Source organism: Muntiacus reevesi, chromosome 6 (genome assembly GCF_963930625.1).
Source record: "Muntiacus reevesi chromosome 6, mMunRee1.1, whole genome shotgun sequence".
NCBI lineage: Eukaryota > Metazoa > Chordata > Mammalia > Artiodactyla > Cervidae > Muntiacus > Muntiacus reevesi.
In genome coordinates, this window is record NC_089254.1 from 87,574,557 (window position 1) to 87,589,106 (window position 14,550).

Here is a 14,550-nt window from a genome sequence, read left to right on the forward strand (position 1 = left end):
AAAGGTTATTCTGGTGACTCTGCAGTTTCCGTCTCAGAATTGGTTACCGAGCTCGAGTCAGTCTGTCCTTCACATTCTTCCCACTATATTACTCCACAAACACAGAAGCCCATCTGCAGCCAAACACCAGCTCAGAATCAAAAGCCGAAGTCACTGTAGATGTACCTATAACTCATCCACCGCTGGGCCACTGAATAACATCCCAAGCAATGAGCAGTCTTGGACTCACAATTAATCCTGGAGAGGGAGAGGCGTCAGGATAAGAACAAAAGAACCAAAATAAGACAGTGCATCTGTGTAACTTCTAAATTAGTCAACCGTGGGCAAAGGGAGGTCTGGAACTTTTTACTCTGCCCAAAGGTAACAAAGCAACCTTATCCTGCCCTCTAAGCGCCAGTGTGGACTGAGTGAGAGGAAGCACAGTGAAGCATCACCTGAGATAAACGGAAATGCAATCTTACCTCGGGATCCTCAGTCTGATGACGTGGCTACTGCCGTGATGGAGCAGTCCATGGAAGAGTCTCAGGAACTTTCCAAGTTGGGTGGGCAGCGTCGCCAGATACACGACAAAATTGGCAGAAGCCTGTCAGTCACTTCTCAAAAAGCGGGTGACAGGAATATTAAGCAATGGACTAGCTGTATGGGTCAGCCAGAGGGCCTGTGAACCGAAGATTCTGAGTGGTCAGCACTCACAGAGGCGTATGTGACCTCCTGCTTCCTCAGGTGACTAAAGGTCAAACATGGTGAGAAGGAGCTCTCTGGAGCCTTGAGGTTCTGTACTCTGAATTTTTAGTTGAAAAACCTCTTTTCAAGACAAAAACACACCAGAGGACATTTGGAAGTATTTCCAAGAACAACTTCACATGCCCTGACTTTGTAACAGAGGGAGTTGCAAACCTCACTTCAAGACAGTGGAGGCAGAATCCTTGCCGCAGGCAAAGTCTAGAGGAGGGGACTTGTACATTGTGGATCAAAGTGGAGTCTTCACATCAACCGAGTCTCCCACTTACGCCACCCCCTTATTAAAAAAAAAAAAAAGCAAAGAAACAGCCAGTACACAATCTTAAGACTCTTTATTTAACAGAAGTATCTCTGAGTCAAGCTGCTGTATAATCGAGCCAGAAAATCTACTGACTCTTGACAGTCCTGACTGACAGCCTTTAGTCTTGGATGTTAAATGAAATGTTTGTCTTGATGTAGTTTTTGAACCAAGGAGTCCATAAGTCCACTTTCATGTTTAATTCAGAAAATTTCATTTCATGAAACATCAGGCTCTGAAGTAAAGAAGTGGGCACAATCCTCCTTGCATTAAAACCCCCAAGGCAAGCATAAGATGCTGCCCAGATAGCCAGTGGTAACGTGCCCCCCGAGGAGGATGTCACACAAGGAATCTGGGTGTTGAGAAAGTGGATGATTCACCCTAGAACTTTTTAAAGAACTTTTCGGGCAACTGAATGATGTTTTTAAACATACTGGGTTGCTAAACCTGTCAGTAGAAACATCTGGATCTGAGAAAATCTGGCAAAGCTATCTGAATGAACATCAACTGTTCTCTATCCTAAATGTTACGATTATTTTTAAAGGTTAATTTATAGATATTTGGACAACAGGGGAAAAACTGTCTGGTGGGCAGAGAGTTGGACAAGGGAAAACAGAAGAGAGGACAGACAGGCTGTGGATATTCTATGTATTAACACACCCTTAATAACAGGTCTAACTCCGCCCACAGAATACAGGCCATCCTAGGGGTGATGGGCTGACAAGCTGCTGCCAGGACGTTTCAGATTCCCCGGTCACACAGTCTCAAGGTAACTCTGGAAATAGAGTTCTCTCCAAAAGCTTTCAGCATTTTCATGGTCTCTCTTTTACCCATCATTAAGCCAGTTACGAGCATTTCTGAGCATTCAGGGTTTCCCAAGATACTGCAATGAAATAGTGATATCCCTAGGTCAGCAATGGTTCTGAAAAAAGCATCTCTTATGATAGCACAGGACTGGACTGGGGAACTAAGAACTCTGTGCTGTATTTCCAACTCTTTCTCTGGCCTCCTGCTTACTGCTCTCTTCACTACCCACTACGTCTCTGAGTCCTCAAGAGGTGGTGCTGGCAGACAGGAAATGCAGGCTAGCACCAGCCAGGCTGGTGTCTGTGGGTCACTGCAAACTGACTTCAAGTTAACCACCAGCTACTCCCCACTCACTTGGCAGACAATTATCAAGCGCTGCTCCTGGCTAGGCCCCATGCCCTCAGTTACTTTCCAAGTTTCTCCCACCCTCAGAGATTAGGTTGGAAATCATTTTTCTCTGCTCTTTCTTAATTCCTGCAGTATGTAAGCCTACATGACTGAATGATAGTTGGGAATATTAAAGACATTTATAAATTATAATAAAGGAGTCACATATATTAAAAATGAGTCTGTTATTTAAAAAGCCACAAATTATCTCATTTAGAGAAGACACTTAACAAAATATACATCTTAAAACTTTGGCAGTCAAGAATGCTTTTTATAATTGTTTCCATTTGAGAAACACAATTAAAATGGATTAAGAATTAATAGACACAACTTTACTCAGAATATGTAAGAAGCGTCACATGTTTTTCTGATAGTCCTCTTTGTGGTTAGCTAACCACGCACAGGAGGAACCAAAGTCCAAACATTCACATCCCGAAGTGGCAGTGCTCTCAGGGGTCTTCTTCCCTCAGTAAGTGACAAGTGGCGGGGGGAGGAAGCATTACCAAGATGCACACAATCCAGTTCCTTACCCAGTCTTCTAGCATCATCAACTGTCAAACCATTTGCTCCGCTTTGCAAGAGGAGCTCCTTTAGAAGGTCCCAATAATTTCTGCTTATATTGTTCCACCAGCTGGTTGAAACGAACTTCCGTCTTATTTCCTTTAGCTTTTTTTCTAGGTACCTACAAATGAAAGGAAAGGAAACATAAGATAATCAGTTTCAAGCATTAAGCATTACCTTACCCTCAGGCCAACCAAGGGAAAGAGTTAGGTTCAGAGATCTTGTCCATCACATGAGGGACTTCTAGGGAGTGATCTCACAACAATTGTCCATCGGTGAGAAAACAGACCAGGAATGCCTAAGAGAAGGGCCCCACTAAAACACCGCCCCCACTACAACTCCCAAATGCTCATACAGATCTCCTCAAGGATGAGTCAGCCTTGAGTCCGGATGGTCTCGCTTGCCCTTTCCTTCACCAAGGATTACAGGGCTTCAAAGAGACCTCCATAAGATAGTCAGCTGGGTCAGAGGCTTCCCAGAGACACAGATTTCTTGAGTAGGATGAGAAGGCAAATGCATTTTGTACTCTTAAAATAAAGGGACTAGGCAAGGAAAAAAGAAAATTTGACCTCAAGTGATCAAGAACATATGACCACCAACTTCTACTAAAAAGAGCCAGGGCCCCTTGGAAAATAATGCCAGGACTGATAAAGTAATAGATAAGTGGGGACATCCCAGTGTTAGAAGCAAGGACACCAGCACAGGCAAGGTTATGTCAGGACTCAGGAGTCAACCTGAAGGGGCTTCTGCTGGCCTCAGATGGGACAGAATAGTGACTGCATCTGGCTGAAACATGTCAAGTACACAGAAACTCGGGAATTCACAATGCTACAAAAACCTTACTTTCTCAGAGAGGGCTGGTAGGGCAACAACTCATTACTCTGGGAACTGATAAAAAGAAAAAAAAAACTCAAGCAATTACCTTGCTTTCCCTACACAAATGGTATTCCATGGTAACCAAACAGTTGATAAAGGAAGGCTCTTTTTTCTAGAATTTTACTTAAAAAACACATAAGGGTTGATAAAATTAAGAAATTACCATTCTGCAACTCGCACTGAATACAGATCTAAATAAACAGCAATCATCAATGGGTGCTGAGACTTTACAAATGGAGGGGTGAAGCAGACAATCTCTAAGGCTACTGATGAATCAAAGCATCACTAAAAATGGGGGAACCAAGGGAGGAAGAATGGGGTGACGGGGCAGTTAGGGAGTGTGGACTGACACGCACACTTTGTAGTATTGTTTAAAATGGATAACCAACAAGGTCCTACTGCATTGCACAGGGAACTCTGCTCAATGTTATGTGGCAGCCTGGATCCATGTATACAATGGATACATATATATGTAGGGCCGAGTCCCTTTGCTGTCCACCTAAAACTATCACAACAGTGTTAATTGACTATAATCCAATACAAAATAAAAAGTAAAAAAAAAAGAGGCAACCAGACACTACGCACCTTATGGTACAATACAACAGAAGGCACCCAGCACCACCTATGAAACACTCTCACCAAGAAAACTGAGCCTAAATCCAATCAAGGCTCTGGGTCTAACATCGTTTGTAAGCAACATGGGATATTACAGGAACAAGTTAAATGATAGCAACAAGGAAGAAAGCAGCTAAATTTAAAAGGTATTATATTCTAAAAGACCAAGGACCTGGCTGATCCAGCAAATTAATGGCATGGAAAAAAGGGTGTAGTAAGGAAGACTGGATATTATGCGGGGAAAAAAGATTTAAGAGATTTAAAAACCAAGTACAGGCAATTCCCTGGTGGTCCAGCGGTCAGGACTGGACACTTTCACTGCTGCGGCACTGCTTCAACCCCTGGCTGAGGAAGTAAGATCCCAGCTTTTTGTTTGGAACCCGATTTATACGAACCAACTTAAAAATATGTATTTTTGAGGTAACTGGGAATGTTTTAATATGGGCCATATATTAGCTAGTAAGGGTTTCTTATTAATTTCATTAGATGTGATGATGGCATAACATGTGTCTCTGTACATGTGTGTTTAAAGTGAAAGCAAGTGTTAGTCGCTCAGTCGTGTCCCAACCTTTGTGACCCCATGGACTGCAGCCTGCCAGGCTTCTGCTGTCCGTGGAATTCTCCAGGCAAGAAGAGGAGTGGACAGCCATTCCCTTCTCCAGGGGCATCTCCCCAACCCAGGGATCAAACCCGGGCCTCCCACCCTGCAGGCAGATTCTTTACCATCTGAGCCACCATATGTGTGTTTAAGGCCTGATCAGCTGGAGATGAATCCTGAGATATTTTTCTGTGCAATATACCTCACTTCTACATGGGGTACATCTACAAGTGAGGTAGAGTTCACTGTAATATACTCCCAGGATGGGGTGGGGGGGTGCGTAGGTAAAACAAGATAATTGTTGAAGCAGAGTGACAAATACATGGGGTTCACTGTATTCTTCTCCCTACTTTTAGGACTGTATACCTCCACATCTGCAGTCCTGTTCTAACTGCAATCTAGAAGAAGCCTTTTCCTTTGCTTAACTAATCAAGGCTCAAGTGGCTGCTGACCCCGGCAGCTGTGCCATACCAGAGCCTCAGGGCCTACAGAACTTACCTGCTTGGAAGATAATTTCTGCTTCTCTTGCTTCTGGTGGTTTGTCTGGGGCTTTGGCTTCTTGGGAGGGAGAGGCTTCATTTTGCCTTTGTCCCGCAACCTGAAACAACATGGTCAAGTGTCACCCTGAGTTCTTCCTCTAATTGGCACTCCTGAGGTTTTCTCAGCCCAAAAGATAAAATGTCTCCTCTTATACTGGCTCTAAGCCCCTGAGAAATCAAGGGATACTGCAACAAAATGTCCTAGGGCTCAACATTTGTATACTTGTCTTTTGCTTTGGCTTAAAAACCTCAAGGGACTTTCAAAAAACATTGTTTACTTAACAAAAATTTCGCAAAGATTGATCTTTGTTGACAGCATTAATCTGTTGTTCCAGAGAAACCTCAAGTAGGTGGGCCTCAGAGACAGCCATCAAGACAAGAGGAAGCACTTCAGAGGAGGAGGAAAACGGCATGAGAGTCCACCCTGGAAGGCTCTGCTGAGGCGCCCACGGCCAGTCCTGCTCGGGCCTCCATTTGGTCCAAGAGTGACTCTGCCGGCACAGAGATACTGCTTGCGAGACTGGCGCAACCAGCATCCCTTTTATCCACACAAAAGCCTCAAAGAGGAAAAATGGTGAAGTAAGACAAACCCTCTGAGAAGCCATCCCACTTCTCACCTGATTTTGGGGCCTCGGTGTGAAGGGAGCGCCAGGACCTTTCTTCTCTTCTTCCCATCAGGCAGCTCCACGTGCTCCACTTCGGCCTGGGTCTGGAACCCTGCCCACGAGACAGAGCCCGCCGGCCCCTTCCGCTGCGCGGAGGCCTGGCCTTGCTCCTGCATGTGGTTCTGAGCCGCTTTCTGTTGCTGCTTTTTCCCAGGCTCTGGTGGTACCTGCTGGGAGTCACCAGTTCCCGGCTTGGATTTCACTTTTTGCTGCAGAAGACGAGAGAATGCTACTTGGTTACTAGGTGAGATTTATTTGCTGGAAACACGCAGCAGAAGAGGACTGAGTTTGGTGAGAGAAGGGGAATTCTTCCCCCAAATAGTTAGAGACTTTAAGAAAGTGAACACAAATAGTTCACAGGCCCTGACATCATAACAGAGGGGTACTGGGTAGGGGACACAAAACAACCATGCAGAAATGAGGGGAAAGTGTAGGTACACCCCAAACTCAAAAGCCAGCAGAAAACAAACAAGAAAGGCCCAGCAGCATGGGGCAAAGGTGTAATGGGAATGAGAAGAAATATCTGAAGTAATGAGAGTTGAAGATTTTCAAACTTAACAACAGACACTAAACCACAGATTCAGGAAGCTCAGACAAACACCAAACAGGATCCAAAAAAAAAATGTACATCTAGGCATATCATATCAAATTGCAAGAAATCAAGGAGAAAAATCTTTCCCCAGAGGTGGGGAAAACTCGTTACCCACAGAGGAACAAAGTTAAGATTACACTGGATTTCCCTTCAGAAACCATGTAAGCAAGAAGAAAACAGAATAAAGTGTTTAAAGTATGTGTGTGGGGCAGGGGAATCACCAACCTAGAGTTCAGTATCCATGTAATTATCCTTCAAAAGTGAAGGAAAAATAAAACTTTCCCAGACAAACAAAAATTAAAGAAATCTGGGGATTCCCTGGGGCCCAGTAGTTAGAACTTGGTGCTCTCACCGCCAGAGCCCTAGGTTGATTCCTGATCAGGGAACTAGGATCCTGCAAGCCAGTTGGTGAGGCACCTACCCACCTCCAAAGAAAAATTAAGGAAATTTATCACTGGTAGACCTGCATCACAAGAAATACTAAATGAATTTATTAAGAGAGACAAAATGATAGGTTAGAAACTCAAATTCACATTAAAAAAAAAAGGAAGAACCTTAGAGAAAAAAATAAATGAAATGAAGATAAGGAAAAGACATGAGAAGGAAGACATAAAGTATTTTTTGCATATTTTTGCATATTTATTTTGCACAAGTAGGGGAAGACAAAGAAGATTCATGTGAAATCAATGCAGTAATAAGAATGTTATTCTGTCCTTTTCACCTCAGAAATCTAAATAGGCAGAGTGGGAGAACAAAGGTCTATTATTAATTTATGCCTCTTATGAGCCAGTCTTTAAGTGATAAAGGTACAGATGAAAGAATGAAGTGTCTACTTTTTAGGACTTGCAGCCCAGTGAAGAAAAGAGATATAAATCAAGTAAAAAACTAAAAAAGAGTCTAAGGAAGTTCATGAAAGCACAAGTAATAAAGTCTGATCTATTTTGAGAGGTGGGGAAATGCTACTTGGGGAATATGAGTATGGAAACTGAGTAGATGTATCCCTGAGTCAGGGGAAAGGGGCACAGAAAGATGGGTATGTACATAAGTGTACATAACAAGTAAGGCCACCTGAATTTTTTTTTAAAGCCAGAAGTTACAGAATCACCTCTGACTGAGGCATTAAATAATTCTATAACTACAATAACAAAGCTGCCTTGAATAATAAGCAGAACCCAGGTTTTTTCAACCTAGGGTCATGGAATGAATCACTGAAACTCCTCTTCTATGGGTCAAGCTCATAATATACACCATAAAGACCCAGAACACAGCACACATTTGGTATATATGCAAGTTAAGGTATAGTATCGATGAGATCTGTAAGAGTTATGATATCAAGAATAACCTGGCCTTCTATGTCCTGTGGCATGATGGACAAGAGAATGAGTACTGACTGTGGAGCTTGTGAGACAACTTACACATGTTAAACGCAGAAGATATTACACCTATTTTTTATAAATTAGAAGCTGAAGCTGAGAGGGGTCGTAACTTGCCAAGGAACTCAGAAAGGGGCAGAGCCTGAGTTTGAACAGGAGTCTTCCTGTTCCCAGAGTTCCTCTACATTACACTAGACTAGAAACAGTACCAAAACTACCAGGCATCACACTTCTGGAGTACACAAGATGAAAAAAGAGACAGCTGAAATCTACAGGTAATGTACAACTTAACCTTGGCTATTAATTTTGACATGTACCATCACCAAGCACTGCTGACCGGTAACAGCATCGGGCTGGTTCTCCTGTCCCTTTCCATCTGTGGAGCTATCACCGGCCCGGCCAGCAGAAAAGAGACAGCCTGCAAAGTTCTAGGAAACTAAGAGGAAAGGGTAACCAAGAACCTTACAAGGCAGAGACCTAATTTAAGGGACTAGAACCACAACTGAACAAGAGCTTAAATATGGTCTGAAAAAAAATTGAACTGTATGCTTACAAACAGTAGAGTTTATGTGATGCATATATTACCACAATTAAAAAAACAAAGAGAAAAGAAAAAAATTTCAATTCTGTACCTGGCTGCGCTGGATCCTCAGTTCCTTGACTTTAAGTTTCCTTCGATCTTCCAAAGAGAACTCCACTATTGGTCTCTGCAGCAGTAGGAGACAGACTGTCATTCAATTTCTTAATCTCTGCAGGCAATGAGCTGAGATGCTCGCCACCCCCACCCCCACTACCCTCTTGCTTGCAAGTCAGAGGGTGATGCTCACTTCCCTCTACTTAAAGGCAAGGGGCCAGTTCTGCAAGCACACTACCCAATTTAGAGTTCCCTCCAATCATCTCATCACCTGAATCACTGCTCACTTCTCCAAGGCCTTGCCACTCTTACCCATCACACAAGTGTCAGAGGGCTTCCCATAAATGGCCCCCAGAGGACAGATTTCCCCCATGGGACAAGGCTCACTTTCTGAGGCCCGAAGATCTCTGGATTGTTGTTGATGTGGCGTAGGGCTGCCAGGGCATGCTCGTGCTCCTGGAACTCTGCAAAGGCGTAGCCCAAGGACTGACCCTTAACTTTCCCATAAGCTCCTTTCAGGTCTCGCATCACCCGACACTACCAGTAGAGTGAGGAAAAGAATCAGTAGTTAGAGGATAAAGATCTTTAACAGCTTCAACAAGAAATCAGGTTATTGAAACAGTCTTCATCTATATCACCATCACAAGAGTTTTACTGGAGTAACACTTATGAATGTCTGTTTTATTAGAATATACCTACTGAGAGCACAGCACACATTAAATAGGTATTTTATTGCTTTCTAAGGGTTTACAGACATCCACACAGACCTCCGGAGAAGGCAATGGCAACCCACTCCAGTATTCTTGCCTGGAAAATCCCATGGACGGAGGAGTCTGGCAGGCTGCGGTCCATGGGATCGATAAGAGTCGGACATGACTGAGCGACTTCACTTTCACTTTTCACTTTCATGCATTGGAGAAGGAAATGGCAACCCACTCCAGTGTTCTTGCCTGGAGAATCCCAGGGGCAGATGAGCCTGATGGGCTGCTGTCTATGGGGTCGCACAGAGTCGGACACGAGTGACGCAACTTAGCAGCAGCAGCAGCACACAGACCTCCAAATAAGCAAGTAGATAAACTTCCCAAGGAAGAATTTTAACGGCTAACTGCTGACATGACAGCACATACAAGCTGAGAGGTACATGGTACTTGGGATTGTATATGTCAGCACCAAGCCTGAAGTGCTGTCTGCAAGTCTCCTACTAAAGAACCACTCAGAAGAGATATTACTGAAGAAGGGAAGGATGAAGGCCTGATAGATAAGAAAGTTCAGGCATGAGGAAGACCCTGACCAACAAACAGCCTCAGAAATACAGGGAGAAGCTTCAGCTGTGTTTGCTCAGAGCTCAGATCTCCTCTGGCATGATTTTCTCCTAAAGCTTTAAGCTGTACCAGGCATCTTGGGGCACTGAGGAATGGTAGGGTATTTTGGGAAAACTGATCATTTACATGGTTTTACTCCCAGGAAGCTGTGGTTGTCAGGAAATGGAGAAGTCTAGGTATCGGGGACATGTGGACGCCGCATTTGGTATATGTCCAGTATCTACTGTGTACCTAGAACGGTGCCATGTACTGCAGGGAAATCGAGAAGTGCATATAGGCAGCCAGACACGCTGCACAGTCCTCCAGGCTCCTCAGCTGCCTCCCCCAGGCCCGCCCCAGGGCTTCGCCTCGATGCAGCATGGCACAGCACCCTCGACTTCAAGCTCAGAGCCAAGGTGGATGGTGAGATCATTCCAAAGGCCTCTAGTCCATTTTCTGGGAGCAGGTGATGACGGAGTCAGTGCACACCCGGCAGGACCGTGGCTATTTAGCAACCTACATAAAAATGGCAGCTTCTGCCAATTTGAGAATTTACCCGCCTGGATCTGGATTTATTCTGGACCTTCAGAGTTATGACTGTGATGCCCAAGGCAAAGAAGCTGCCAGTCTTTTGAACAAAGCAGAAGAATGAAAGAACTGAGTCAGGACAGTACTGAGCAGGTGAAGTGACTACCACCCATAGCCAGAGGAGGGGCCATCAAGAGATACCGGCCCACTGCGGACGGCAGACTGGCTGAACACAGCATCAATGAAGTGGCATGTGATGAAGACGCACCTTATCGAAACATTAAAACTCTATACACTCAAAACAATGTGGAAATATCCTCCGTGGGGATGTTACTAAATATTCCATCTCTTGGCACTACTGGTAGGTTGTTTTTATTTTTGAGATGAACATTTACATTGTATTAACCTGTGGCTCATCTGGCATGTTTTATAACAGAACCATAGAAACTGTGTCTTGACACTCTTTTTTTCCTTAGTTTTCTTAGTGATTAAGAAATTTGGATTGTATTTCAAAAGAAACATTTTCTTGCTTTTCTGATTTTTCTTGCTTTTTAAAAAATTTTTATTGAAGTATAGTTGATTTACAATGTTGTTAGCTTTCAGTGTATAGTAAAATGATTAGGTATTCATTTAAAATAAGAAAAGCATAAAATGAGGCTCTCATCTCCAAAAAGCTTACTATCTTAGGTGAAACACTATACTTACACGTACAAAAGATTTAAAGAGAAAATTCAATATAATGCATATCCTGTTAAACACACATACATGTCTCTAAGCGATGACAGGTGTTAGATATGCAGACTCTTACTAGGCACTGCGGATGCTGATGAGAAATTACACAACTGACTCCTACGACAGTAACTCTTTGAATGGTTTTACCAAGAGTGGCGTCAGCTATGTTCACATTCTCTCCTATAATTCTCCGAATGGCAATATCATACGTTTTGAAGAGAATTTCCAGGAGTAGGAAAATAGTTTACAGTGATGAATCAGAGCAAAGCAGATTTGTCATACTGGCTATGCTACTTATTCAATAAACACTGATCAAGAGATGACTATGTGCCAGGTACTACGCCAACCACTGGGAACAATGAGATGACACCTGCTCTCAGAGAGCTCAGTGTGGTTGGGAGAAATGACTGACGAACGTCTGACGAACAATCACAGGACAGTGTGGTAATAAATGCCACAACAGGAGTGTGGGGGTGCTGTGGGGGCAGGACAGAGGTTTCTGTAGTCACACAGAGCCTGAGGAAGTCCTGGTGTGAATTCAGAGTTTGTCTAACACAGCTGCTGAAGACCCGAGTGATTCCCCGTGCTCACCACAGGGCACTGAGAACTTCCTACAGCACAAGAGCCTAAATGGCAGTGAAATGCTCCTCTAAAGAGCAGAGGACATGGATTATTTTCTCTGCAAGAAAACTAACATTAGTGCACCTGGTATAATGCTGAGAATGCAGCGGGTGTCCAATAAATGCTTGCTAAATTAAGTCATGAGTACAGATACTTCTGCACATTCTGCTGCAACTTGGTCAGATGTGAAAAACAGTTCTTAGAAGAGGGAAAAAAGTTTTTTAAACCCCCACAAACTATGAAAATCACCAAACTCAGTCTTGTCTGCTGACCATGAGCCCAAAAGAAAATCTGTCAATCTACTAGCATGATGGGCGTGCATGCTCAGTCACGTCCGTTGTGTCCAACTCTTTGAGACGCCCTGGACTGCAGCCCGCCAAACTCCCCCGCCCATGGGATATCCTAGGCAAGAATAAGAGTGGGTTGCCATGTCCTCCTCCAGGGGATCTTCCTGATCCAGGGATTGAACCTGCGTCTCCCATGTCTCCTGCAACGCAGGTGGATTCTTTACTGCTGAGCCACCAGGGAAACCCACTAGCACCACAGCCTGAACTAAACATGCGCTCTGACCCAGGATGAGCGCCGAAGTCCTGAGTGGGAAGGGCCAACTCTCACCTCCTTGATGCGCACCGCCTTCTCCCCTCTGGTGGCATTCAGCAGCAGCTTTCTGAGCTGCTTGTCATCCACGGCCTTTGGGAGATTGTGCAGGCACAGCCTGGTCCGGGAGACAAAGATATTTTGGTCCTTGAGTTTCTGATGCTTCAGCAGCTCGAACTGAAAGAACAACGAATTGTTAACAGTACAATCCACCCTTTAAAGATACAGACACATAATTCTCCAACAGGAAAGAACCATGACCCCAATCCAGTAATCACACATCTAGAAAAAATATGGGAAATCATCCACACTGCAGCCTTTTGATGATGCCCAGCACACAGGGAAAGAAAGGTTCGAGGAGGCAAGAGGGTGGGTGGGTGATAAGATCATGGACTCTGGAGTCGGGCTGAATTCGAGAAGTTACATAACACTTTTTAAGCCTCAATAATTTCACCTACAGGGTAGAACTGCAGATCAAAATATAATACCGATTTTTCAGTACTGATGTGAGGCTGAAATAAGGCAATATGCATAAAATCCCAAGCTCAAATCTGGCCCACAGCAAATAATAAATAATACTGTAGTTAACATCTATGCCAAGTCCTTACCTATCCATCAATTCAAACATTATTTAGTCCTTCCAAAAGGAAATGGATTTAAAGAATACGCAACAGAATACTGTCTTGTCTCAACTCTGCCACCTTGAGGCAAAGAAACGTCAATAGAAACAGTTTCCAGAGCCTCACCTATGTTGCACAAAGCACTGGCCCCAGGACAACCTATCTCTAAAGTGAAAGGGTGACCTTCTTCTCCTGACTTGTTTCTTAAAAGCAGCTCAGTAGAAAAAAGGTTTTTTTTTTTGTTTTTTTTAAGGTTTTTATATATCTTGATTTTTATTGACATATAGTTGATAGAAAAAAGTTTTAAGTTAAACTTTTATCAAGTTTCATTTTTGCCACTTCTTATTTGGTAAAGGTACTATTACAGCAACTCACAAAATAAATACCCTGGAAACAAATATTAAAAGGGCTATTTGAAGGGTTATCATGTTAAATTCAACAGTGCAATTTTTCTCCCAGGAAAAGCTGTGTCTGCTATTTAACTATAATGCATACAATCTAGTGAGCCTTTTGCTAGGAAAATTCACCTTAAGGAGAATTAAATGTGTCACTATCGCATTGTGACCAGAAAAGGGCATCCAATACCCCCCACATACCATGACCTCCAGATGTTCACTACCAAAAACTGTCAAGGACACCAGTCTAGGACCTGCACACAGAAGAGACACGCTGCCTCCGCCTGTCACTATATTCTCATCTCTGTCCATCAGCTTTTGCACTTATAGGTTCCAGAGCTAATGCTATTAGTGATCATGCATCTTTACCCTTCTAGGCTGGCTTAGCTTTGTGAAAGTAAGCAACAAGGGCAAAAGTATACATTATTGGAACAAAGATGGCCAAGCAGCAAAGGAACTCAACAGTATCAGTTATCACTAGAAATCCCATAATATGGGGTTTTTCTAAAATGATTTCATAATCTGGAGGTACCACCCTCCCTCCACCAAAATACATCTTATCTCTCCCTTTCAAGACTCACATCCACACTTCCCTCCCTGTTTACTCTAGCCCACAATGACCTTCCTTTCTCACGTTATTCTGCATTTATACTGCCACCTAATTATATATAGCCTGAGCCTCTAAGTGTCTACTTCATGATCTAGAAGCATACTATCTGGCAAACACATACTGTTGGGCATTACGAAAACAAAGAATAAGACCCAGTACGTGTGTTGACAAGATATTATGTGTAACGTTGGGTTAGTGACTGTTCCACCCATACACCTGTTTTCTAACAACAGTGTAAGTAGCACCTGTGACCGATACTTGCTTGGCTCTTTGATGAGAACCTTTAGTATTATTATTTATCGATTTATATTAAGTCCTGCAGAACCTGAAGCTGGTGCCTAATCTACTCACTCGTTCTCTCTTGGCCATATCAGCAGCACTCACACCCTCTGCAGCCTTCGTCCCAGCACGAATCACTGCAGAAAGAGGGAAAAAGGCCAAGACATCAGCAAGGGAATTT

The 14,550-nt window shown here is 43.5% G+C and overlaps 1 protein-coding gene across 2 annotated transcripts in view; it reads right to left on the reverse strand.

Annotated features, from left to right (window-relative positions):
* Positions 1-1,054: 1,054 nt before the first annotated feature.
* The window catches only part of RBM28 (RNA binding motif protein 28), a 32,646-nt gene continuing 19,150 nt past the window's right edge, over positions 1,055-14,550 (reverse strand). The window contains exons 13-20 of one of the 2 annotated variants that reach the window (XM_065939656.1): positions 14,442-14,506; positions 12,484-12,642; positions 9,074-9,223; positions 8,685-8,759; positions 6,040-6,296; positions 5,382-5,481; positions 2,764-2,915; positions 1,055-1,922 (exon numbers count right to left, since the gene is read on the reverse strand). In XM_065939656.1, the coding sequence (XP_065795728.1) occupies positions 2,781-2,915; positions 5,382-5,481; positions 6,040-6,296; positions 8,685-8,759; positions 9,074-9,223; positions 12,484-12,642; positions 14,442-14,506 (941 nt within the window). In that variant the 3' untranslated portion in view covers positions 1,055-1,922; positions 2,764-2,780. Of the gene's footprint in view, positions 2,916-5,381; positions 5,482-6,039; positions 6,297-8,684; positions 8,760-9,073; positions 9,224-12,483; positions 12,643-14,441; positions 14,507-14,550 lie in introns of both variants that reach the window. The other variant, XM_065939655.1, reaches the window with a different exon arrangement.